Source organism: Falco rusticolus, chromosome 9, assembly GCF_015220075.1.
Source record: "Falco rusticolus isolate bFalRus1 chromosome 9, bFalRus1.pri, whole genome shotgun sequence".
NCBI lineage: Eukaryota > Metazoa > Chordata > Aves > Falconiformes > Falconidae > Falco > Falco rusticolus.
Window position 1 is genome coordinate 8,546,582 of NC_051195.1, and position 26,686 is coordinate 8,573,267.

The window sequence follows — 26,686 nt, forward strand, 5'->3', positions numbered from 1 at the left end:
TGCACTCAACTACTGACGTAATGATATATTTGCTAAAAATACTCTAGCTTCTTATAAAGTAAATAAAAATGGTGATAAAAGGTCCAAAGCTACCACAGATACAAACAGTTTCAGGAAGACAAAAAAATGAAATAAGCAAAAGCTAAACCATCTAGAATTCTGGCATGAGATAATTGAGAACATTCACTTAATCTATGTAAATAACACTGTAAATGAAAACAGATCCACCACGAATAAGATTCTTCAAAAAGGATCTTTGCATGGTTCTTCCTTCAGAGGACACAGTACGAAAAGAAAATCTTTTGCCTGTTTATTTTGAAAGAAATCATATCCATTTTATTGGAACAAGTATAAAGAACTTGAAAAAACTCACTCTAACTAGTCTGTCATAATAAATCAAAGATAATAAATACAAAATTCTGCTCAGCATTCTGTTGAATACATGGTGTTCACTTGTCAAGTAACTAAATGAAGTGTGGCACATATTGATCTAGATGTCTCCATAAAACTATAATATTTATATCAAATACATATGCTCAAATCTCTTTATGGTCTTTCTGCTTAGTGTTCTGATCTTCCCTTTATCTATCAACCATCTACGTTCTTTCCTAGTATACCAGTAGCAGGCTGCTGTGGTTGAAGTAAACAGGTTCTTTAAAGTCGAACTGGTTTTCCTCAACAAAGGATGGGCCTCAGTCACCCTTTCTTATTAAGAAAAGTCAATAAATGTCAACAGAGACCTATGGTGGTCTTGTCTATACAGCGGTATGCATTCTTTAAATATACCGGTTTACAATATCTTTCTAGCTGCTTATGCTTTTCATGATTTACCTAACATTACTCAAGGTTCTGTTGATTCAGTTCAACTAAGCAAAACCTTTATATATGTGTGCTTATGTGCCTCTGTCTTAGTCAGTTAAATGCACGCCTCATTAACAGAAACTCCCCTCTCAGATTAAAATAGTGTAATAGGTGCTGTAAAGTCATGATTTCATGATTTCTCTTTTTTCCACAGAAGATTTGAACTCAAGGACGGTCCTCAAAGGAGCACTTATTTGGCCAACGTGTACAGTCAGCCAGAACAACACGTCATAATATTTTAACCATTAAAAACTTGCCTATGTATTGGATATATGACGAAAGCAAAGACTGGGAACATACACCAGGAATGGACATTTCTGGACCAAAGAAAGACACACCAAGTTGGTTTAAAAAAAAATAAAATAATTCAAGCAGGTATGAATCTAAAAGGCATTACTGCCAGACTTGCCTTTTTGCATTAGTCATCTGTGAAGACAGAGCATAAAATACTCTGAAATGAAGATATGATATTTTAGTTTATTTTAAATTCAACTGTAAGCTGTTTTCTTACTTTGATTCTCAAACCGGGCTCTAGAAATACGAAAGAGACAAGTCAAAAGTATTGAAGGATATAGTAAATTGTCAAGTGTGTAATTTCCCAGCAACTTTACTTTAATATTTGTTCTTCGACTGTTTGAAACTAGATTTTCATTATTCTCTTTACTCCTGAAGGATTAAGATTTTCAAAAGTGTTGAAGTTACTGAGAAGCCAAAAGCACTGACTTTGAAACTTCTATCAACTTTAAATGCATAAAGGAATATGACTGCACTGTGACTGGAGATGTGATTGTATCACGGGAGAACATGTCTGAGGTACCTTTGATTTCTGTAAATTGGACCTGATAGCTTCAGCTGCCAACTATTTAGGAACCAGAGAAAACTCATACCATCTGTATTGAAGCTGTTGTGATTAATTCTGACAGAAACTATCTGTTCTTTCCAACAGGTTCCACCCTCTTTTAAATCTCTCTTATATTGTGAGTAAAGAAAGAGGAATTAGTTAAGACTAAAAAACACTCAAAAGAGCTACTCAAAGAGCTATGGTATACAGTATAAGGCAGTGAAACAGCTCCGGATCATACATCAGACCGACATAAATGGGAAACCATTGATGTCGGGCATTTGAAAGTTACTTCTGAGGCAGATAATAATTTACCTTGTGACCAACATAGGTATATAAAACTAAGAATCAAGAAGGAATCATTTCAAATGCTGTTAAATATAGCATTGGTAAGGTGTGGCAAAAATACAGTCATGCATAGGACCCTAATTAGTTGTGAATTATTAAGTTATGATACCATAACAAGTGCACTTATGCAACCCCAGGTTTCAGTCTTGCCCAGTGAACACTGGTGGTGTTACTGGCAACCTTTAAATATTAGAAATTGTTTCTAAAGTGCACAGACATAAAAACTCACTTACACAGGTCATCAAATATTTTTGTGTCCACTTAAGTGAGATTTCTACGAGAACAGGCTGATAGAGTGTGTTTCACATACTTTGATCCTGGATAAATAGCACAGTCCTTTGTTCGCTTGCATCTGTCTGCAACAGTATGCTATCGTAAGTGATTCACTGTGAGCTGCTATGTTTATTCCACTTCCTTGCTCAGTTACACCAGAATGAGTTGCTCTTACATGTTTATGATCTAAGTATTTGCGTAATGCTTGTCAATAAAGCAAATTAAGAAATAAAAGTTAATATTATTTGCATGACACACACCTCTGAAACTGCAATAATGAGAAGAAAGCACAGTAGCGTGATACTTCCAGGGTCTGTATTAGTTAAGAGACTTCCACTGTAGCTTAAAGTAGAGGACCAATATTGATCCTTTCATTCAATCTTGATAGTAACACTATCTAAAGTATTTGTACTTTCATAAAAAATACCACAGCATTTAGACAAAACACAACTATATCACCATAAGAAATAAGTGAATACTTTTATATAAACAGAAGTAAAAAACATTAGATGCTACGGCATGCACAAGGAGCCCACGCTAGAAAGGTTACAGTAAAATGCAGGAGTAAACCCCACATCCAGCATTAGCCTCTCAGTTGCAAACAGCCTTAATCTACTGTTCTAAGCCCTCCAGACTCTGGGCTTCCTTCTTGTAGTATTTTGAGCAGCAGATATCATACTCACAAAACACCTTGTTATTGCTTTTGAAATACACTGAAAATATTTTACCTAAATTGCTTCCTATGTTCCCACCATTACTCATTTTCAAATTGCCTTATGAATTTTTAAAACACTTAGTGAGTCAAAAAATAATGAAATCCTTTGTAAGCAATGCAGAAGTTAACAACAGCATTAAAATTTTTGAGCATTTCATTCATGACCAGAGCAAAAGCACTTCTTTTCCTAGAAATCACCCTAAAACGTCATGACTAATTTTCTGCAAGAGAACCCAACTGAAAACAAAGTCATAATTCACTAAAACTTGCTGATCAATGCACAACTTCTGCCATCTGACATTATACTCCCTGGAATGCCCACAATTCAAGCTACGACCTGTATATTTGGTAGAAGGTGGCAGATCAGCAGAATTATAAACCAGATTCAGTCCTTCCTGGGTCAAAAGTCTGACAACAACAACTGCTACTTTGTTGCCAAACCCAAAAGGTTTTTTTCAAGTTTAGGTAGCGAAGGAAAAGTTGAATTACAATTCTAATTAGAAATACAAATTTAGTGCTGTTACTGTAGGAACAGAACATCATTTGAGATGTAGAATACACATTTTTTTAAAGTCATAATATTGTTATATGTCACTTCCCACATTCCCTTTCTTGCTTTCATAAGAATAGATGTAGTCTAATAAGCATGCAAAATTGGGAAGAAAAAAAAAGTTTGTCCTATTAGTTCTATCTGTCAGTCTACTTAACACTCATCAGATTTTCTTTATCACTAAGTGAGACTTCATTTGAAACAGTGGGATTAGAAGAATGGCTAGCAGATGGGAAATAGAGACACCCCTGGGGATCATAATGCAATCCATGTCACATTCTCTTACTACATTTCTCATCCCACTGGAAAATAATATCTTACATATTGTATCATATTATTTAATGTAATAATATAGTGTCACTTTCTTTGGAGCTATGCCTCTCATTACTGCAGCAAATGGACCTTTGCCAAAGTATTTGGATAAGCCTTTTTTTTTTTTCCTAATTTTTAATCAAATTCAAATGTCTAATGAGTCCAAGATGGCCTGTCAACTTAAATTATCTGTTTGTCTTTCTGTTTACCATATCTATCTGTCTACAGTTTTTATTTTTCTCTGTGAAGTTTAGTTATTGAATCCCATGTTTCCTTCTGGAAGGAATCTCTAACAGATGATTATTCCTGTTGATATGTTGATGATTTGCTAATTTATGGCTTGTAAATTTAAGAAATCTGAAGAAATCTCTGGGAAGCAGAGCAGATCATGAGAGAAGAGAAACAAGAGGGTTTAATAACTTATACAGTAAAGAACTGTGATTTCATTAAAATACAATTTTTAATCTTATATATTAACTACAGTAATGCTTCTAGATAATTTTTCAAAAATCTTTTGAAAATTTAACAAAGTTTAGCATAAATGCTTACTATTTGGACAAGATCAGTAGTTTAGATAGACACATACTAATACTACTAATAATCCCTTGCTCTGGCAGTATCTATTCATGTGAAGCTGTGTTCTGCTTGCTGTCCTCATAAAGAGTTTCCATTGGATTTGATAGCAGTTTTGGATAAAAAGGCAAAAAGAATTTACTCCACAGAATTAAGTCAATAACTCAATGCAAAGACTGAAAAAAAAAAATAATCATAAGTTATTCAGTCTCTCTTTCAGTCCATCGGTTTACAAATGATCTTTCCATATGCTTCCTAGAGCTTTCGGCAGGCTGATTTACAATTACCTAATGTCTTCAACTGGAAAATATTTCACAGAATTAAAATCCAGTCTGATCATATGAACACTGAAATGAAACAACTGAATAAGAATGATCTTGATTCTCAAGTAAATTAGTAAATGAAAAATAAAAGAACTATAAATTAGTAGAGCTACAACAAATCTGGATCTGTAACCAACTCTCAGACCAGACTAACATAAACATTACTAATAAATACACTAATCTTGATTATTTTTTTATTGGGTTGTAGGATGGGGGTTTTTCCCTTTAAAAGAATTAACACAGGTTACCTTGCAATTCATATTTTGGCTAGGATTGAGTGTGTGAGTTCCAAATACCACAAAAAGAGTGCAACAGCAGAATTCTACTTATCCAAAACCAAGAATCCCCTGAAGCAAACCCCCGTCTCCTAAGACTTAAGGCCTGAACTTCACAGTTAAGAGGTTAGTTGGAGCACTTCAGAAAACCATCCAAAGGCAAAGTGATGACTGCCTCTTCCAGCCTTCCAGAGGTATGCATGCACGCACGCAGGAACCTGTACGCTTATTGCTACATTCTAAAAACAATAGTCTCTCATCCACAGTGACAGAGTAGCAGGTACCTTTTCATCCTTCTATACCACTTCACTTTAAAAATATCATTTAAAAATGATGCCGTGAATACTAACTTGAGAGTCATGCCAACAGGTAAAAGGAAGAGCCTAAACAGAGTAAGTCAAATCAAAAGCCTTAAAAAGAAAAGAGCTAAGTGTAGCTAGGGTGTAGGGAGCCAGCTGCTGGTTTTAAAATCATTAAGAAAAAAAATCATTAAGAGAGGAAATACCACTAATACTCAAGGTGTATACCACTTCAGTTTGATGAAAAGAAGTCAAACAAAAACTATAAAACTTCCCCTGCTCTTATACACACATCTGTAATTATGTATTATTTTCCGAACTAAAAGCTATAGACTTCTATAATAAAAGATCAGATTTTTTTTTCTTCTCCACCCAACTATGTTACATCTAGCTTTTACCTCCAGCATATATATCCAGTATTTTGTCATTACAAACTACTTTATCTGTTCATAATGATACTAGTTTTGTCCCAAACAAAATTACCCAAACATAACTTTTTTCAATTATATGCTTTCATTAGTTATTACTTAGTGATCTAGGAAGTCTCACAATGTTTTAGTGAGGTATCTCCTATATAATATTGCAGATGTTCTTCAGTGTGACAATGCAATGCTTGGTCATGAAGCAGTAATGATTTAACCTTCATTATAAAATTGTCTACTTTGCATTTTAAAAGCATTTCTCATCTTCAGAAAGCATGAAGTAGATAGACTTCATTAAATCTCACAAGAACTCTGTCAGGTAGTTATCCTATTATACCTCTAGGCAGGATGAGAAAACAATATTTTTTATGGTTCTGACTGCTTCTCAACCCTGAATTTTATTTCCCAGTTACCCCTTAGTTTTTATAGATATGTATGTATGTATCTGTATTGAACATCAACTATTTTTTGCCTTCGTAACTACAGTCTGGTTTCTCTGTATCATTTGTATTTATTGGTGACTACGGCAAGAAGGAATTATTTGTTTGTTCTGAATATAACTAAACTAAGGTGGCCAGCTTTTCTTGTCTACTGACCATCTGATTCTGGTGTATCAGGGCAAACAGGAAAAACATTAGAGTCTTCCGATTAGCTGCTCTGTAAAGAGTAGCAAAACAGCTGTTTAGAAAGAACCTCATTACCTATAGAGCAGATCCCATTGCTTACAAATCTGAAATTCAAGACAAGGATTGGTACCTTTTTTGGCAACTTGGTTTTTTGGAGGTTTTTTTGGTTGTTGGTTTGTTGGGTTTTTTTGTGCTGGGTTGTAATGCACCGACATCGTTATGCTACACGTCATGAAATGTATCTTTTTGGTCTCGGTCACATTTTGTACAGTTATATTTGTATGCATTTTGGTATATATGCAACAATGAGTTAACAGGTGAAACTTCAATCAAAGACTCCAGTAACATTCCTGCTCTGTGCCCTATGAGACCTTAGAAGTCTCATTACAGGAATATACTACAAGGCAGATACTGTAAATTAAATTTAAAATCCCCCATGGACCTTTATGAAAAAACTACCTAGTTTCTAGTAATTTAACCAGTGATAATTGCATACTGCCAACAAACTACTTGTGTTTCCAAACTCTGTATGTAGACATCTCATCTAAGAGCAAAGCAAGCTTCTTCATTGTGCACAATGATTCCTATATAGTTTATGAGTCCTTTGGGGTTTTTACTGGCTGAATATGAAATTTTGACAGAATGAAATGTGAGATCAAACTTGCTGGTGTGTTGGTTGTTTCTCTTCTTTAGTAAGCGGGGTTTGTAGAAATAATTTTTATGCATACATTCTAGATGCTCTTATAGCTATAATTCTATAGCAAGGCCCTCCATAGTGTTAAAGCCATGTGGTACAATCCTCAAAGCATACATAATCGTATGTTAATTTTCATTTCCCACCTAAACATTCAATAATATAGAAGCATGCTATTCCACAGACATAGTTCACGAGGCAGCATATATAAACAGATATATAAATGCTACAAAGCAGATTCCATATATTTATCTATCCTGGAAAACGTTAAAAAGTATACACATTTGCTATTTTAAGAGCTGAAACTACATCTTTCAACAAAATTTATCTGCTTTCATTTTGTACACGTATTTAATTTTATCTGGAAACTTTCTGACGTTAGGAATAGAACAACTGTAGTTTCTCATTATGTTTCCTGCCAGAATCTATGCTTGGTTGCTCAACTAAAGACCTTATATTACTAATTACTACCACATGTCTATATCCCAAGCAAAGGAAAACTTATTGGTTCTGACAATCCATTCTCTCAACACTGAATTCCAAATGAAAACTTAAATTTTGGCCAAACATAGCATTTCATCAATCTTGTTCTACTGACTGCAAAAGCAACACCAAACAAGGGGTGCTAATGGCTTTTTACTGTGCAGTTCCCAAGCTCAGAGTCTCTGATGAAAGACCCACGTGAGCAAAGAACATCTTTAAACTACTTAGTAATTAATAACTGAACCAGAAAACAGTGCATAATGTAAATCAAACAGTTGGTATGCTGATGACAGAACTGAGTTTCAAACAACAAGTTATACGGGCAGTAGAGATCAGCAGAGAAAGCATTGACAACAGGGTGAGCTAAAACCAGATAGTGCAGATAAATAAGACAAAAAGAAAAGGTTAAAAAAAAAATAAATAAGCACGCCCCAAAGCTAGCAGAAGCCTGTAATCTGGAGTTGAGCTTTGCAGGATGAAAGGTTCTGACTGTAGATCAGGTCCAAGTTTAGAGACATCTGAGCAATGCTGGGTACTAGTGACAATGTAGAAGGGAGAGACTAAAACTCTGTACGTAAAAGGTTTTTAAACCATATTCCCCTCCGCTATCACTCCTCTGGAGCCTCAAAAACAGAGCTAAAAATTCTGTGTTTGGCAAACTTCTCTTTGAGAAACCATGTATGAAAACAAATATGAAACTGGGTAGGTCTCTCTCATAAACCAACATTTGGAGAAGTTAATGAGACCAGTCTATCTCAATTAAGGCAATTTTTTATTCTGGGTAAGCAAATTATGATGCAAGTTTCCAACATTAGTGTGTTTACAGCAAGAAAACCAAAACCTTCCAAGAGCTGAGGTTATCTCAAAAAATGGAAGTACTGACATTTTCAATTGTGTCACGTAATTGCTTGAGCATCATTGAACATACAATAGCGTAAGCTATAACGAAAGAATACACTTTGATTTATTCTTGATTATTGATTAAACGGTGACATAAAACAGTACTCTGGAATTAGCTCTGTGGGACATTACAGTCTTTCTGCTCCACAGAGGAGAAAAAACTTGATAAAACCATAATCCACATTTATAAAATGATGCATGTGTGATGACTTGAAAGGAATAAAAGTAATAAAACATATCCCTACTAAAAGGTAGGGAGAGGATGCATTGCCTACAGTACTTTATGCTATATGACAAGGATTCTATACAACTAGTCTTTTAAGGCAAATATGTCTCTACCAGTGGATGTCTCAATGATATGTAACGAAAGAAAAGACGGCAACACTAAAGGTGATATAGAGGAGAAACTACTATATCGCCAAGTACATCTAGTTCATTAAAGGCGATATCCCAGCAGGTCTAGATGCTGGGAATCTTAGAAAGAGCTAGTTTTAACTTGGTCAAGGAAACAAGCAGGCTTTCAATAAAATGTAATGTAGTCAAATAAAATTTCACCTTGCTACCAGGCAAAAATAGGACTTCTTATGGCTTTGTTTTCTTGGTTTGTTTTTTTCCCCCCATATATTGATACTAAGGCTACCACTTGCTCTTCTTAGGATAAGTTTTATATTGTGTGTAGAAGAGAATCACTTTAAAATCCTTGGTCACAGATCCTAAAATCCAAATGTTCGCAATATTCATATGAAGTCAAAAGGAGCTGCATGAGATCCAAATCTGCTGTTTGAAGAATGATGAATAGTACTATCAGACTTCTGACATAGTCAGCCTAATAAAATAATCCCATCAACATAAACCGCATATTTTGCACTCCAGTAAATCCAAGTTTCTTGAAGAACTGAGTTGCTTGAAAATCACGTGAATTATCATTGTTGCCCAGTGAAGAGATGAGCACGTGATAATCTGATGCCTAAAACTGTGAAGCGCTAGGTCAACGTTGTTGCAGAAGCTAATGCATATGCAGCATTTGTTCAAGATGTGTGCCAGTGTAGACTTAGCGGCACCCAGGTTCTTTTAAATTAGGGACAAAACATTGTGACTCGTACCATAGCATAGCCCAGGTCTCTAATTATAGTGTGACAACTCTCCAGTGGTAACATCTGATGTCAAGGAATACAGCCTGCTAAGCTGTGAGTCAGCTATTACCACCATCAGGGGCTCTTTAAAGTCACACAACCACACCTGGTCTGTTTTGACTTACTTTCTGCCTCGGGTTGAGTTAAAAGTCCCGCCGTATTTCTTCCGATTAAGGATGAGAGCAGCAATTTCTGGCACGTAGCGAGCAAACATTGCCTACATGCATGAAACAAAAACAAAAAAAAAAAAAAGAAAATGGCATGCAGAGAGTGTTCTACTGCAGCAGAGGCAGCAGAGCCTCTTGGGATACTTACTTTCTTCCACTAACCGCACTATAGGAACCACCATATTTCTTGCGGTTTCCTATTAACTCTATGATTTCAGGGACGTAGCTGGCAAACATGGCCTAAGAAGAAGATAGGAGACAGAAGAAAAGACTAAAAAGAGAGGCCAAAGAAAGGGGGATGATGAATATTTTCAGAAGATATATATCTTTAAGATCTGAAAATGCAAAAGAATTAGATCTATGCAGTTGTTTTAAAAAGAATTTTTTTTAAAAAAATGTAAAAGTTCTTATCAAACAAGAAGGCTCAATGTAAAAGTTGGTCTTGGAGAAGATGCACACCTTACAAATTAAGAAAATGGTCAAAAGAGGAAAAATAGACACACAAAACAAAACAAGAACAAAATTAATTCAAATCGGTATCTAACCATAAAATACAGTTATGTCTAATTCTTCCTGAAGAGGGGAGGGGAAAAAACTTATCCAAAATACACTGCAAAAAACAAAAATAAGTGTTATCATTACCGTTACATTTCTAGTTTAAAAGACAGATTTTTTCCCCCATTATTAGGATTCAAAATAAGGCAAAAAACATGATGAAATCGGGGTTATTCCCCCTAGTCAAGAAACGAAAATGTCACCCCCCGCCCCCAAAAAAAAGCTTTTCCAAAAGTTTATGTTTTCAAAAGGATTGGAATAACACGTGATAGTAAAAAGGTTTTGAGGAGAAAATAAAAATTATTCTGCCATGTTTTGTCCAACAAACATCTTCCTTGTGGCTGGATACTTCGAAGAGCTATTGCCATTTGACATGGTCTTTGTCTTTGTATGTCAATAAACATCGATGGGAATGCATATATTTATACTCATATATATATATTGATATATATGTATTTCTGTTTGTCTCATATATTGCATTCATAACATTAGTTATATACATATCACCTCTGTGAGATGTATGTATATGTGAAATCGATACATGAGAAAACAATACACGTATGTATCTATGGGCACAATTTATATTGTGAATCATCCATAAAGCACTTACCTTGCACAGAGTAAATAAAAAATAAACCTTGCTGGTTTACAGCACAACATTGCAACAGGTCCTATAATATTACTAACACTAATAAACAATAGCAAAGTTGACAGAAGACAATTAGTAACTTTGGTGCTATGTACATACAGGACAAAGAACACAAGCACTTGCTGACATAAAAGGATACTGGTTATGGCCATGTGATAAATTGTGAGTTAAAATTCTGCTATATGACATGAAAGTATGTTTGAAATTAAAGAGAATGTGGTTTGCCATCATCTGGATCAGGCAAACTGCTCTTTAAGGCAGTCCAAAGCCACAGTGTTTGTTGGAATGTTGGGAAGGAACACAGAAGGGTGGGTAGGGTTTCTGAAACCGCAAAGTGCCTTTAAGTATCTACAGCAGCGTCAAAAAATACACACTACAGTCACTCACTAGAAAGTACAAATAACATTATAAGTTGAAATATTAAGGCACTTCATGTATTCACAAGCATTACTGATTTAAATGGCTTAGAAAAATTCTGACTCTACTAAACCAGACTAATTTGATAAGCTCCACCAAAATATTTGTCTATAGAAGAAAAAGGGTGTATTAAACATATTTAAACATCTTATAATTAATTTTAATTCCCTAAACCATATATTATTACTTCTTTAATTACAGCATTGAGATATATTGTAACAAATATTAAGGTAGCTGGAATAATAATAGTAGTAATAATAACAACAACAACAACAAAGAGTTTTTACCAATCCCCCAAGGATGAAGAAGACCATGAAAAGGCGACCAAGAGTTGTTTTTGCATAAACATCTCCATAGCCAACAGTGGACATTGTAACCATCAGTAAATAAACACATTCCCAATATGTTAGCGGTTGATTATTTTGGAAATTTTCCCATGGATCCCCTGAGTTCTCCACCTAAATTTGACAAGAAAGCATACAATGAATTAAAAGAGCTGTACCACAAATTAACTCTAGTGATATATGTGTGTGCATGTGTGTGTGTATATATATATGTATGTATTTTATTTTTTTAAATGGCATATAAACTCCTAAACCTCCTGTGATTTATTTTTAATACAGAACCCACCCTGCCCCAATTATACCGCTATCGTTCTTTTGTCGACATACACAGCCTTGCCACTCATACCATTCATGGAAAGTTTCTTTTCCATTCACCACTACCTAACATAACTTATTAATGCAGCTAGATAAGTTCATTTTATATTTTATTTTGTTCAGATTTTTTTTTTCAGTGACTCTTACTTGTAATGAAATTATACTTCTTAGTTTGGGTCTTAAAGCATTATGTAGCTACCAAAGGCAGTAGTGACATGTTAAGTTCAGTGATACTCATTACTTTTCCAAGAAGCCAGCTACTGTATGTGACAAAGTTGTAGATTTATCAGTGGGGAAGGAGCATGCCCTCTCAAATCTGTTCCAGAGTAAAAACGTTTGATGTTTGAGGATTCCTACAGTACAATAGAGAAATTTATGCTGAAAACCAAAACCAAACCAAATATAACCTAAACCCCAAGCTCTAGAAAATAGCATCCCTGCCCTCCTGATGTAATTTTATTTTTTGCTGTTGTTGTTAAAAAATGTGGTCATCCCTGAATGTGAAGTATATCAGAAACAAAAACATGCAAAATTTCAGTGCATCTTCATAAGAGTGAAAATTAAATTACTATCTGGTATAATAAGAAGATAAGCATTCTGAATATTTGATCTTACTATAGCTGGATACAGGTCAAGGTATTTCAAGTGAAGTCATTTTAATTGCTCTGGACTAACATCAATATCATTAAAATATAATATTAGTCCAAAACCATTCGTGAATAACTTGTTACTACTAGCAGCTTGATCATACAATGTACTTAAGGGACAAACAGTTAACCACATGCAATCATATTTACCAAACTGATCAGTAAACGCCATTAGTTTTAAATACGCAGTTGACATATGCCTATCCTATATATGCATATTCACATTTATGAACTCATGTACTTCTGCACTAGCTATCTTAAATTTTTCACGTCTTGCCAGGTGCAGAACAAAAAACTATTATAAAAATCTACGTTATCGGTGACTGAAAACTACATAAAATTTTTTTTGAAATTTCAAAAGAGAGGAAAACAATCTCTTAAAAATCACTAGCCAGAATGGTGGCCATTCCATTGCTTCTCGTGGGAATACAGAACTGCCTCCTGGCACAACCCCTGCTTTCACCATTTCAGCATCATTTCAGCCCTGCCGACCCCTTCCAGGAAGCAGCCGGGTGTTTCCTTAGGAAACACTACCACCTGCCGGCAAACAGTGCCCTTGCCCCCACTTCCACTGGTCCAAGTCTATTTTACGGCTGAGGTTCATGATGTATTGCTTACTACTCAGAATTAGTTTCGAGTAGAAGCCGAAAATTTAGGAAGCCGTGATGTGATTTTTTATTGTACTCTCTGGATGTGTTCAGGGGTTATCCAGAACAAGGCGATTTCAGGTCATCAAGTAGCTCAGAGAGCAGACGATCCATGAGAAAAAGTCAATGAAGTATTTTCAAATATACTTACCAAATGTATGAACCCAGCTGCTGTCAGCCACGTGCTGATAAATATAGAGCACAGATTCACCAGCTTGATGGAATTACTGAAAATAAACAAAACCCGACGACAAAGAGGAATTTAGACTGGAATTTATCACACATTTTTCATATGTACCTGTATAAGACTGCATGCCTCAGATGCGAGAGTTTGGTAATGATTTCTGAAGAGAAGCAGGCTCCCTAAAAAACTCGATCAAAAGCCTGTGCAAAATAGGTGTTATTTTGTCTTTGCAGAGTTCACAGTTGCATAATTTAGTGAGCTTGAAAGAAAAATTCCAATGTATTTGAGAGCAGTCAAACAGAAACCTTAGCTTCATTTGTACTCATAAACAAACAAACAGAAAGAAATAATGCTTTTTCCCAAATTATTTCGTTGCCTCCAGTATTCTCACCTTCTCATTTATCATTGCTATACACATCAGAATTATCCGTAAATATTCTGGTACCCTAAAATAAATCCATGCAGGCCCAATGAATTAAACTGAGCAACGCCACTTAACATTAGCCACTGAACACGGCACTTACACAAACAATTGACTGATGTCTTTCAAATTATTTCATTTCTTGTACGCTTTTTCTATACTCATTGTGCTTTTGACCTCAGACCTGTGGAGGCTTTAAAAATTAACAGCAAGAAGATGATTGTGTTGCAGCCTCACCACATGTTAACACTTGCAGACCTGACCACAGGACAAGACTATTTTCCTACAGTTATGGCAAACAATTAATGAACTATTGCAGCCAATCTGTAAACAGCATGCTGCTTTTGCAGAGAAAAAAAAAATTAAATTATGATTCTCAAACTAAATAACCCAGACACTTTGTGGGTTTTGTGTAAAATCTTAAGTAATTGTCATATTATTCTGCTTGCCTGAACTCTTATGGACTTCTTTGTGGAAATTCATACGAAGCTAGACTATTTTATATTTCATATTAACATTTTTCTAAAAAAAAAGATGGAAACCTATCAGTCAAACTCTGCAAGCTCTTTTTAGTCCCACTGAGTAGTATGTTCCCTACTGTAGCCAGAAGTGATTTTGAAGCAAGGACCTCACTCAATTCAGCAGGAAAATGCCGTAGCTCATGGAAGAAATACAGGTAAAGACTGCTCCCTCTCTTCTTACAAAAATCACTGAGACTTCAAAAGCTAAGAGGGATATTTCACCAATACAGAAGGAACTAAAGTCCCTGTACTACTATGTCTAAATAATCTCACCCATTCAAGGAACTGTATTGGAAATAGCTGCCCTTTGTTTTTGAAAACATTTATAACAAAGAATAATGCCTCAGAAAAATCACTGTTATTCCTTAAAGCAATACCTTCCTAAAGAAGAAAAATCATTAAAAAAAAAAAATCATTATCAACATTACTGTAGAATTTATACGTCTGTTTATAACAACTTTAGGATGATAAAAATGCATTCTTTTCTAAACAAAGTTGAGAAATGAACCTGCAAAATTCATCAGACCGGCTCCCTTAAAAATATTTTAAGGGTTACAGTTAGCCAAGCGGGCATCTGTGGGTACTAGGAAAGAAATACAATTGGGTAATATGACAGGTGCTGTAATGAATATTGTACTCAAAATTAAGAGACTATTTCAGCAGTTCTGCAATTAATAAGCATTCACCTACATCAACATATATTCCCTAATTCTCTCTTTCTTAAGGCGTGCTTGATTAAGGTTCATATTTTGTCAGCGACAGCATTCAGACATAGTGCGGGACCCTAACACGGGTTTCTAGATTAAAAAAAATCATAGGAATCACGCTGATGGAAAGCTCTGCTGTGAAAGGCTAAATATCGTCCTTCACATGGGCTTAGGGCACGAGAGGCTCCTGATACACCGACGTGTCACCTGGTCTCCGCTTATTACTGTAATACAAGTAAATGGCAACAGCCATTAAGAGTAACTATTGACGTGAGTTTTTTGTACCTTTTATTTTTGAAGATTTATTAAACACCGTGCCTTCTCTCTCCTCTATGAAATACTCCCTGTGTTTCTGCCAGTCTAAATATAGATGAAGGATTAGTCACAAACATTTTCCTCCTCTTTAAGCTCTTTCCAACATCTGTGCAAAATCCCTTACTGTGAGCCCTGCCTAAGCCTCTGTATTTTTGTCAGAAAATATTAGAAAACAGTGAAGGAGAGAAATTTTCAACTGAACACCACACAATTCCTTTTATTTCATAAAATACAGAAACAAAAGATATTGTGTAAAATACATTTAATTTTAAACTAAGTAAACAAATAGATCCTTAGCAGACTGTGGTCTTTTAAGACACCACTGTAAAATTTTGCTTTGCCTTACTGGTTCTTTTCAAGTATAATTAATCATTTTTCAGATATTCTAATAATTATCTAGCACTCCCACATTACATTGCTGGTCTTCTCACTGCTTCTATTTTTGCACTGTTTAGCTTCTTCCTTTGGACTCCAGTGTTTAGAACAGCCCTTCTGCCCACTGTATAAATAATAAATGTGTATTTTATTCCCATATTTCAGTCACTAATTCCAGGAGTAATTTTAATTTCTAGGTTAAACTTTTTTCTTTACTGGGGAAAGAGGAAAAGGAAAGAATTTCTTCTCTAACTGCACCAAACATTAAAAATATAGCAGTACCCTTTATATCCTATCGCTTTCTCATCTTGTCAGTAGTTACTTCTTATTAATGCCAAACACAATGAAATGCCTCTAGTCGAATTAGCTCCGTATTTTTTTCATATAAACACATAACACCTCAAACAGAGAGCACTTTTATCTTTTGCAGAATTTTTAAATAATTTGGGTGGTTTTTTTCCCTGTACTATCATTTCAGACTAGTAACAATATACTGAATTTACTATTCAGTTCAACAATCCAAGTCTGCCATTATTCCTTGGTCTTCACACTCACAAACAAACAATGATGTTGAAAATTTCATTAAAACCTTGAAAGCGGATTGCAAGAAATGCAAAATATATTAATTCTGTAAGATTTTTAATCATCCCTGAACAACAGAATGTTGCAGTAGCTGGTCAAAAGCATACAATAGTATAGAAATAATAACAATTCAAGGCCACTGTATGAATTGAAATCAATGCTTGAATTAAGGGAATTTTTTATCGAGACTACAAGCTTAACTGCTCTAACACTTGCAAAACTACTAAAGATTGTCCATTAACCACAAGTGGTCAGCATGCTGCTTTTTTCATTAAGAAAGATTAATAATCCAGAAATAAAACTCTCATTTAAAAGTATTTTGGTACTGTAGCAGAAAAAGCGAACCGTACCTACAACACGAACCGTACCTACAACACGAACCGTAGTTCTTGTTTATGATAGTACTTAGGAACACACTGAAAATACAAACATTTCTAACTGAAGTTAGTAATAGCAGCAATAAATGTATTTTCTCATTTTTTGCTTTGTAAAAGCTAAACTCACACAAGACAATTAATAAAAGCCAAAGTGCACAGATGGTCAAATTTATGGCAGGCGTAACTAAAATTTTTTTCTAAAATAAATGACATTCTGTTCATTTGGTTTAAATTGACTTACCCATTTTACAAAATCATGTTTTGTGAACACTGATAGTATTCCTAATTATGTAGTTCCTTTCAGTTTATTAAGACACAAAAGAGAGGAGACATGTCTTTCTATTGAAGAACCAGGAACAGGGAGAAACATAAAAAATTGTTTCAAGGCACTGACAGTTTTTAAGTTAAATAAAAGGCGTTAGTGATGAACTGCTGGGGATTAATCAGCTGAGTAAACTCAGTCACACAAGGAAGCTTTGCTTGACAGGCTTTCTAATAACCAACATTTGAGGTTTACAGATATTTGGACGTTCATATAAATAATCAAAGAGATGAAAACATCTAATCTAAGAGAAAATTCTGCACCAGAGAAGTGTTATCTAAGTGAACAAGTCAATGCTGAATAAGCCAGCTCTGAATACACTGAATGTGATTAATGCGGTATCCCTTCATTTATGGATCTGGAAGTTTACAAATCCACCCCTCCTCAAGGGGCTTTATCTAAAATCCTTGCAGTTTATGGGGCTTCTCCATTGACTGGCATTTCTTTTAGCAAGGTTGCTCTGCGTGTTAAATGCAAATGCACTGGCTCTTCTGAGCTCCTGCACAAATTATTCTCCTTTACCATATCGGCAGTATCCTGAGCTACTGGGACTGCACCTTCACTGCACACTCTGATTTCTTTATTTGACAAGAACTGGATTACTTACAGTCACACAGCTAAAGACAGACAGCGTGAAAGTTTTACAGCAAAGAGAAGAGTTTTGAGCTTAAGGGTTGAAGACACAGCTGTTTACCATGAGCATGTACAAATCTCAAGGATCTATTTCCCCCATCACTACTAATTAACATAGCAAGTAAATGGAGTTCCTTGTATATAAAGCCCTCACACCCGCATCATCAAGCAGTGTAGAGAGCACAGGACATCAGAATGGAGCTCAGTTTACAGCAATTATTGGAAGCTGGGCTCAATACTTCACCTGGGGCATTCTAAGGAATGATGAAAGGTGATGTGTCTTCAACTGCAAGGCACAGGAAGGTTCCTTTTTATTTCCTTCAAAGTTATGCTGTTTCAGCACAGCTTTCATGTATTAATAGCCCAAAGAATCAGTGAAAGGCAGAAGGTTCCTTCGAGTATATTAATTATTCTTTGAAAAAAAATGCTAACGACAATAAACACAATATAAAGATAGCTCAGTGTAAAATTAATTTTTAATATGTTTTTGATGTGCAAAAGGTTGCTTAGTTCAAAAAAGCTGAAACAGAGACACAATGATTATTTCTCCAAATACCTTGTAACTACATCTGTTGAAAGAATTTTGATTTCTGTCTTTCCAAGGCAGCAGAATATGGACTGATTATGTGGAAAGAAGCAATGTATAATCAGTGCAGAGCTCTGTAATTTGTTCTGCTTTTAATGTATCAGCACCCAGTCTTGCTCAGATATTTCAAATGTAACACCACATCACATCAAATAAAATCTACTGATCACATAGCAAAAGATGCTGACACTGATAAATCATGCATCAGCAGAAAAAGGTTTAAAGAATAGATAGCAAGGGGGGTTTTTTGAGAAAAAAAAAAAGTCATATATTACAGTGACCACAAACCTAAGACATTTATGTTCTGTCACCAATGCAATAACTCAGCATTGTAAGAAAAGCTCTTACCTTGTTTTAAGGATATTCAGAAACTGCAAAATTTCTGAAAACTGTATCAGTCTAAGGGCTCTTAAAAATCTTAAACCTGCAGTAAAGAAAAAAAAAAAAAAAACAAAAACAAAACTCTAGTAAAGAATAATTCAAATTATAACAACATTTCACTTACAATGACAGTGATCCATTAAATCAACATAGATAACATACAAAATGTCAAATACCTTTGAAATGTTCTTCCATATTTAATGGTTCGAAGATCCTTTACCAGGTCTTTTTCAAACTGTTTTAAACTTTTGTCCTTAATAGCTGAAGTATCCTACCAGAAAGCCTTAGTTTATGTAGGAAGCCATAGGAGGAGACATGAAGGCTGAAAGCCTTATGAAAGCTAAGGGGAAAAAAAACCTCACTGAGGTTCAGTTGGAAGTTCTAGTGCACGTGTCCTTCAGTTCCAGGCTGTCAGAGGCACATACAAATCTGCATCCTCCAAGCTCGCACGTTGGTTAGTGAAAAGTAAAAGTTATGGGCATGAGATGTGATAACCTGGATAAAGTAGACTGTGTATATGCCTGATTAAATTGGTAAATCTTAGTGACGTAAAATCTTTTATTATAATAACGCTCCCTGCCTCCACCCGAATTTCAAAAAACTGAAGCAGGAATAGAGAGAAACAACACATTCTCTCTTAAAAATGACAAACCTACTATAAATCCTTCCATCAGGCTATAACTATAGGAACAGATTATACTTTGGCTATTAAAGTAGCGACTATTTTTACAAAGAAATAGCATTTTTGTGTTGAAATCAGGTTGCACATATAGCAATTCTCAGACAACTACAAAGCCAGTGAGGCATACACAAAGACAGTGTGCACCAGAGGAGATACTATAGAAGATTAAAGGCTTAAATTATTAAAAGAGGTTTATGCTGATAGTAAATAATTTGGCTGCAGATCTTTGGCATATGAATAAAAGTACCTTGTGTATCATACACAGCTTATAAAATTAAAATAAAGCTTTGAGGATAATTTTTATTAAATGGTACAGCCAGAAGTTACATAAAAGTTGTGTAACATGGTATCGTGACTGTTGGTTAGGTCCAGGGCAGCTTCTTCTCATACATCCTCTTTATTGATACATATTTGACCCAATTCCAGTGCTATAAACCGCTTTTTATTTCTAGAAACTCAAGGTGTTCCTGGCAAACTTATAAACCTGGTCACAACTGTCATCATCTCAGTGGAGTCGAGAGGTTCCACTCAAGAGCAAAGATGCATGTGGTGAGAAGTGTTTAAACCAAGGCTTTATTTCCAGAGTATTCTTGGAAAGTTGTTAAAGAAAATTTTTACTCTTCCTAAGGCTCATATGTAGCCTTATTAAGCAGTCTTGTTAAGGCTCCTAAGTAGCCTTAAAGTAGAAAATCACTCCTGTCCATTACATAGATATAAAGTCTCTTTTAAATTACTGACTGCAGGGAACTGAAGATTAATCGCAACTTGAAAACTGGATTTGGGGATCTAGAGGAAGAGCAATACAATGATGCTTAACAACTACAAACTTCACATCCATTTTCGATTAGAGAATGAACATTTTGGATCATAGTGCTGAAACTAAGAGACATGTCCCTCTGCTCCACTTTCAGTAGTTCCCACAGTTGATACTGCTGTCCAAAGAGATGTGGCTGGACAGGGATGGAGAGGACCTTTACTAGCAACCCTAAGCTTTCTCAACTCTGTTCTGTCCAGCTACCTCCCTCGCTCCATTCTTTTGGAACTTTTTGAAAAATGGTTGATGGGAGAAAAATCTTTCCTTTCAAATGCTTTGCACTACTTCTGAAGTTAATGAGATGCCCAAGTTACCTATTGCAATGATTCAAAAAGATGCCTGAGAAACAAAGTTAGCAATAAAATCTCTTATCTCCAAACTCTCACAGTGCTTAAGCTTTATTTTAGTTGTTGAGACATCAAATAATAGAAAAAAGAGACTACAGCTTTAACGTATTTTTTTGTGAAAGACGAAAATCACTATGGATTAAGCTCTGCACTTGCTAGGACCTACACTATTTTTTAAAATTCCCTCCAGAGAACAGAATTTAAAATAAAATTTTAAAAAGTCCAGAGTTTGCTTGAATGGTTTAATTGAACTACAAATAAAACTGGCTTGTAATTGTAAAACGTACAATCACCTTGTAACCTCTGGATCTTCTCTAGGACTTTACTTGCGGGGCTATGCCTTATAGCCAAATTAATTACTCCACAGAAAGGACCAAATTTTGATCTTCAGAAACCTCAGTGTATTACCTGCTTTGCGTGGTTCAAATCTCAAATCAAAGATGAAATGAAAAACCAGTTTTCTTTATCATGATGCCAGATGAACTCTTCCCAGTATTCTGTACTTTTCCAGACCCAAAGAGATCTGTTATTAGATTACTATAAACATGTCATTTTATATGATTTTCATAGAACAATTGGGGCTGGAAGAGATCTTTAATGGCTATCTAGTCCAGCCCCGCCGCCACCACCACCCCCTGCAATGAGCAGGGACTTCTTCAACTGGATAAGCTGCTCAGAGCTCCATCTCACCTGGCCTGGAACGTTTCCTGGGATGGGGCACCCACCACCTCTCTGGGCAGCCTGTGCCGGTGTTTCACCACCCTCACTGTGAAACATTTCTTCCTTATACATAGTCTAAACCTGCCCTCCTTTAGTTTAAAACCATTAGCCCTTGTCCTGTTGCTACAGGCCCCACTAAAAAGCTTGTCGCCATCTTTCCTATAAGCCCCCTTTAGGTACGGGAAGGCTGCTCTAGGGTCTCCCTGGAGCCTTCTCTTCTCCAGGCTGAACAGCCCCAACTCTCTCAGCCTCTCTTCACAGGAGGGGGGCTTCAGCCCTTTGACCATCTGCGTGGCCTCCTCTGGGCTCCCTCTAACAGGTCCGTGTCTTTCCTGTGCCCCAAAGCTGGACACAGAACTTCAGGCAGAATCACCTCCCTTGACCTGCTGACCATGCTTCTTCGCCAGGGACTTCACCTGGCTGCCAAGAGATGGGTATTCCAGAAAAGTGTAAAAAAAGACCTCTGAAACGTGATCTGAACAAAACACATAGAGGGACTGGACAATGTCAGGGCTGCAGCTGTAGATTTGAGTAACCCTGTTTGCAGGTACTCACAGTACCTCGCTCGCGGGGGCTGAGCAGACCAGCATCAGTGCGGGCAGTGTTTGCCAGCCAAACCCACCCTGCCTGCTGCGCCTGCTCCCCACGACACCACGAACACAAAGCCAGCCAGCCAAAACAGCGCTACCCATAGGGACAAATTACAGATGTACTCAGTAATTTGTAAATCAGTAACAGAATGCCCCACACTATGCTCTCTCACCATTTTCAAATCAAATTTACCTCCCAGCTAAGATGTTATCTCTTCCAGGCCCACCAACTCACCAAGAACAGAAATTTGTGATGTTTGTTTATGCACCAAGATTAGTAAGCAAAATTCTGTAAGTAGGAACACTAACAAAAAAATCCCATTTTCCAAAAGCTGTGTCAGCTATGTATAGAAATGCGTATCTCTCCCTTTCATTAGCAATATTTTGGAATTTATTTTATACCATTTATACAAAAAATAACTCTTGGAAGATGTAATTTACCTAGAAGATCTCTCTAATCACAGGTAAAATATACAGATAAAATAAAGGGCCTCTTCAGTTTGTCAGTCTGCTGCTTCTAAAAGGATGACACAAGTATGCTTCTGAGCTGGGGTTTATTTCAGCTGCAATGCCTGGGACAAAGCTGAAAGATTCACAAACTTCTAGACCACAAAACACTTGTATTATTAGCAAATCAGATTCCTTTAACAATATGAGACAAAGAATTTTAGTCAATAGCTTCCGCCTCTAGTACAACAATTTGAGTTGTAGTTAATGACGATTCAAATGAACCTCCAAGTATACCACAGGATTATTTTCTTACTATGAAAATATTTGTTTAGCTACCTGTGTTGCCTGTACAGCTAACAGACCATTTTCAAAGTACACGTAAAATACATGTGTAATGTGTCCTATTATTTTTACTAGGTAATGTCCTGGATAACATGTGCCATCTAGTATTATTTCAGATTCTGAGTGCTCAACCTGGAATCTGTAAAAAGAAAAAAAAAAAACCAAAACAAACAGAAAATCCCCCCAAACCACACCTGACTCCCAGAGATCAAGTGCCTACCTCCTGAAATTCTATACATTGAATTTAGATATGGAAATTTGACACATCCACATCTTTCAGGCCAATTTTGAAAGGTCAATAAGAGAGGCCAAGTACCGCCCAAAAACCTGAAATCAATCTTAAATATTATCAAAATCAATAATCTGTGGAATAGGAAACAACGTACTATGTTGAAATACTAAGGTAGATCCAGAAAACAACAGAGGCATTTTTCTCATTTCACTAGATACTTGCTCAGTTCTGTGAGGGGTGCTGCAAATATTCTCCTGCCATTGCTTTCAGACTCTTTACTAAGGACCCAGTAAAATGGATGACCAGAACTGTGACACAAACACAACCAATAAACTATGTGCCGGTAGCAATACAATTACAGTACAAAATTATTTTCTCTCTAAAGTTTACAACAAAACAAACATTACTTTAAGCGCTATTTGACTTTACAGTCTTAACGGTGCGGAAATACAGTATTTTCCTGTCTCTCAAGGAGTTTTGCAGTCTCTCTGCTGAACTAATGCTTTCCACTGGATTCACATACAGCAGAAATCAGGTTTACCTGTAGGTTACAAACTCTCCAAAAAAGAAAATATATCATTTTAAATCTATAAAGGGAAAGAGGAAAAAATAACAACTGAACTTATCTGTCTGTAACGAGATTCGAAAAAGCAGAAACAGAAATTGGGATATTTCTTCACACAACATGAAAAGTCAATCTACCAGCAACAGCATCCAGCATTACACATTATTTCTCATCAATGAGATACATAATCCCTCTCTTATTGCCGTAAGTTGCTTTTTCTTGCTTATTGACAATAGCATATCCAAAATATTGGTACAAGGATTCAATACACAGAGATCCTATACACCATTTCTATCCCTGACAAACCATTCACCCACGCATCAGACCGGCGTCTTCGTCAAACATATCAATGGGCTACTTCTACCCTGGTATTTCATTAAGACCATATGGTTTACTGCAGACTGAGCAAACCAGGAACCATATTTAGGAAATCAGAACCTTTACTGAGACATGTACAATGGAGGGGTAAGTTTTTGGATGTAAAATAATCCCATCCTGAATGACTTCAGACAGTGCAGCAGAGCAACCCAAGATTCCACAGCCTGTAAATAGGTTTGAAAGTGAAAGCTCAATACACAAGATGGGAAGAAATAGCACGGGAGGAAAAGAATCTGCCATTCCCTGGAAGCAACACAGCCCAAATATTTTGATACATTTCCCTGCCTCTGTTATGCAAATGTATAAGCAGAGAAAACAGCCCACAGCTTGAAAAAGTCAACACCCTACAAACCGGTACAGTAAAACTGCTTCGAGTTCAGAATCTGTACAGGTTGTATACTAATTGTTTTCAAAGAATGCTGTATCAAAGACTTGTTAATAGAACTCTCTGTTTCTTTAACTTACTTATACACCTATTAAAAGAATTTCAGCATTTTTTTTTTATTATTATTTTTTAATTTTATAACTCCACCATTGCAGAATACTCCATTCCATCCTTTGGTAAAGACTGGATTACCTGATTCTAGGTGAAGACTAAATCCCTTTGATGAGGGAGATACCAGCAGCCTACAGCATGTGAGTTTGGGAAGGAAAAAGGAACCAAAATACCGGAGCATTATTTTGAGGTTGAAAAATTACATATAATATCTTTTTAGAAGAAAACAACACTAGCACCAGAGACAGAATCACAAACTACAGTTCCGAAGAAAAACTCAGACCTTACCCCAGTATGAGCCGACCCTGTAACAAGACACCAAGGAGTTGCGAAAAGTATGTTGTTCTTCCTTTTCAGGGATATTATGTCCAGCTTTGACACGATATCCATTTTGAAACAATTCTCCAAGAGATTTTTTACGCCTTCTGGTACTTTTAAAAGTTTCTGTACGTGTGCCCCCAGAAGGGTTGTGGTAGACTAAAATCTTGCCGGGAATCATGACTATGTATCTTCAGCTTCAGGAGCACGGCACATAAGTACTGTGGTCCAGTCTTCAGTCACAGCATCCGCTAACAGCGAAGACACTCATGTATTTACCCTTCAGTTACTAATTCAGTATCGACACTGAGAGATAGCTCAGAGTTCTTTCTTTAACAGAACTTCTCTTTGGAAGCAGATTTATTTAACTGGACACAGGATAACAAAGTTCACTTTTACATGTTGTTATCAAAAGATCATTCGGTACAATCTAGTCCACTGCTCTTAACATGAAACAAACAGAATTGATTCAAACACAAAACTCAGCCTCACAAAACAGACTATGAGTATCACAAAGTGGACGGACAAAACAAATCACAGAAGCAGGCAGGCAGTGCAGATGCTGCTCTGATCCGTGATGTATTAGAGCTTAAAAGCCATCTTCTATCCGGATATTACCACATAAGCTTCTTTCAGATACACCAAAGAACCACACCCATCGATCCAAACCCCCAAAATGTGATGCTGTTCACTTGTAACGAACAGGTCCTCTCATAAAGAACACAGTTCTTGTAGTTCACATACATAAAGGCTATTATTTACTGTGTATTATTTTCTTTGCCAACTTGATATATCTGTCTTCTGGTTAAAGCTAGTATGCAGAAGGCAAAGGTCGCATAATCAGCCAAACTCTTACAGGATTTATCCCAGATGAAATGAAATAAAAGAAAAAGAAAAACCAACAAAAAACCACAACCAAATAGACACAAGAACCCTTCATCTAATCCCAGCTAATGACAGCTATATTACTGAAGGGAAAAAAAAAAAAAATCAACAGAATTTAGCCATCGGGCAAGAGCCCAAAGAAGAGAGTGCATTAGTTTCTCAAGCAGACTCAGTCTGTGAATATTCCCAAAACTGGATTTTTCTTCAGCCAGCTATCATCTCATTCAATTAGGAAAAACTCTTTAAAATAAAATGTTAATGTGAGATATTACCTTCCACGATATATGACATGCTTTCTTAGTCAACTTCACTGCTTTGAGCATAACATACAAACTTCATCTTGAAAAGCTATCTTCATTTCGAGGAATATGCTTATTGTTCCTATTTTTTGTCCCCAGAGGAGACACAAAGATGTACATGCCAAAAATACATCAATGCCATCTGGAGTACAATGCAAAGCAGACACAAAAATAGACCACACCATGTGCTTATAAGAAATGTACAGGATCTTGAAGTGTTTTGGAAGTGTTTTTGAAGGGTGACAATGCTAAATGGGGAGAACAGTACACACAAATTTCAAATTTCAAGTAATATGCAGCAAGTGAATCTGAGGCAAACCACTTCTGTGACACCTTTACACTACGTTCTTACAACCAACCTGGTCATATTCCCACTGGTCACAATAGTAAAGTTCTTCCAGTTCTAGTAACAATAGCCTTTGATTCTTTATATACACACGCAGGCATATATAATATATATCTCTGAGCGCTTGAATCGCTCCTCTCCAACTGGAAAGATTTGAACACGGCAGCACTTATCTGTGTTACTAATCATGTCTTGCACAGCTCAAACTGAAAGAACGTCCTACTTACTTTTTGCCATATAAGGCACACTTCTTTCTTTTTGTATTTCATCTCGACTAGTATTAGAATCTTGTTGTTACCCAATTTTAAACCTATCATTAGCGTACTTTGTACTTAGCACAGCAAATGTTTGAGTGTAGAATCCATTTACCTTGCAAGCATGGAACATCTCTAAAGGAAAACATTACCCAAGTAATAAATAGCAAGAGCCAAGCTGTTTATATAACCTGT

At 36.1% G+C, this 26,686-nt stretch overlaps 1 protein-coding gene across 30 annotated transcripts in view; it reads right to left on the reverse strand.

Moving 5' to 3' along the window:
- Positions 1-26,686, reverse strand: part of KCNMA1 (potassium calcium-activated channel subfamily M alpha 1) — a 506,074-nt gene that overhangs the window by 160,248 nt on the left and 319,140 nt on the right. For 24 of the 30 annotated variants that reach the window (XM_037399258.1, XM_037399257.1, XM_037399256.1 and 21 more), the window contains 4 exons: positions 18,741-18,816; positions 13,521-13,596; positions 11,704-11,874; positions 9,944-10,035 (listed from right to left, as the gene is read on the reverse strand). In XM_037399258.1, coding sequence (XP_037255155.1) covers positions 9,944-10,035; positions 11,704-11,874; positions 13,521-13,596; positions 18,741-18,816 — 415 coding nt within the window. Of the gene's footprint in view, positions 1-9,753; positions 9,846-9,943; positions 10,036-11,703; positions 11,875-13,520; positions 13,597-18,740; positions 18,817-18,949; positions 19,252-24,677; positions 25,252-26,686 lie in introns of those variants that run through there. The other 6 variants (XM_037399250.1, XM_037399277.1, XM_037399272.1 and 3 more) reach the window with 3 other exon arrangements.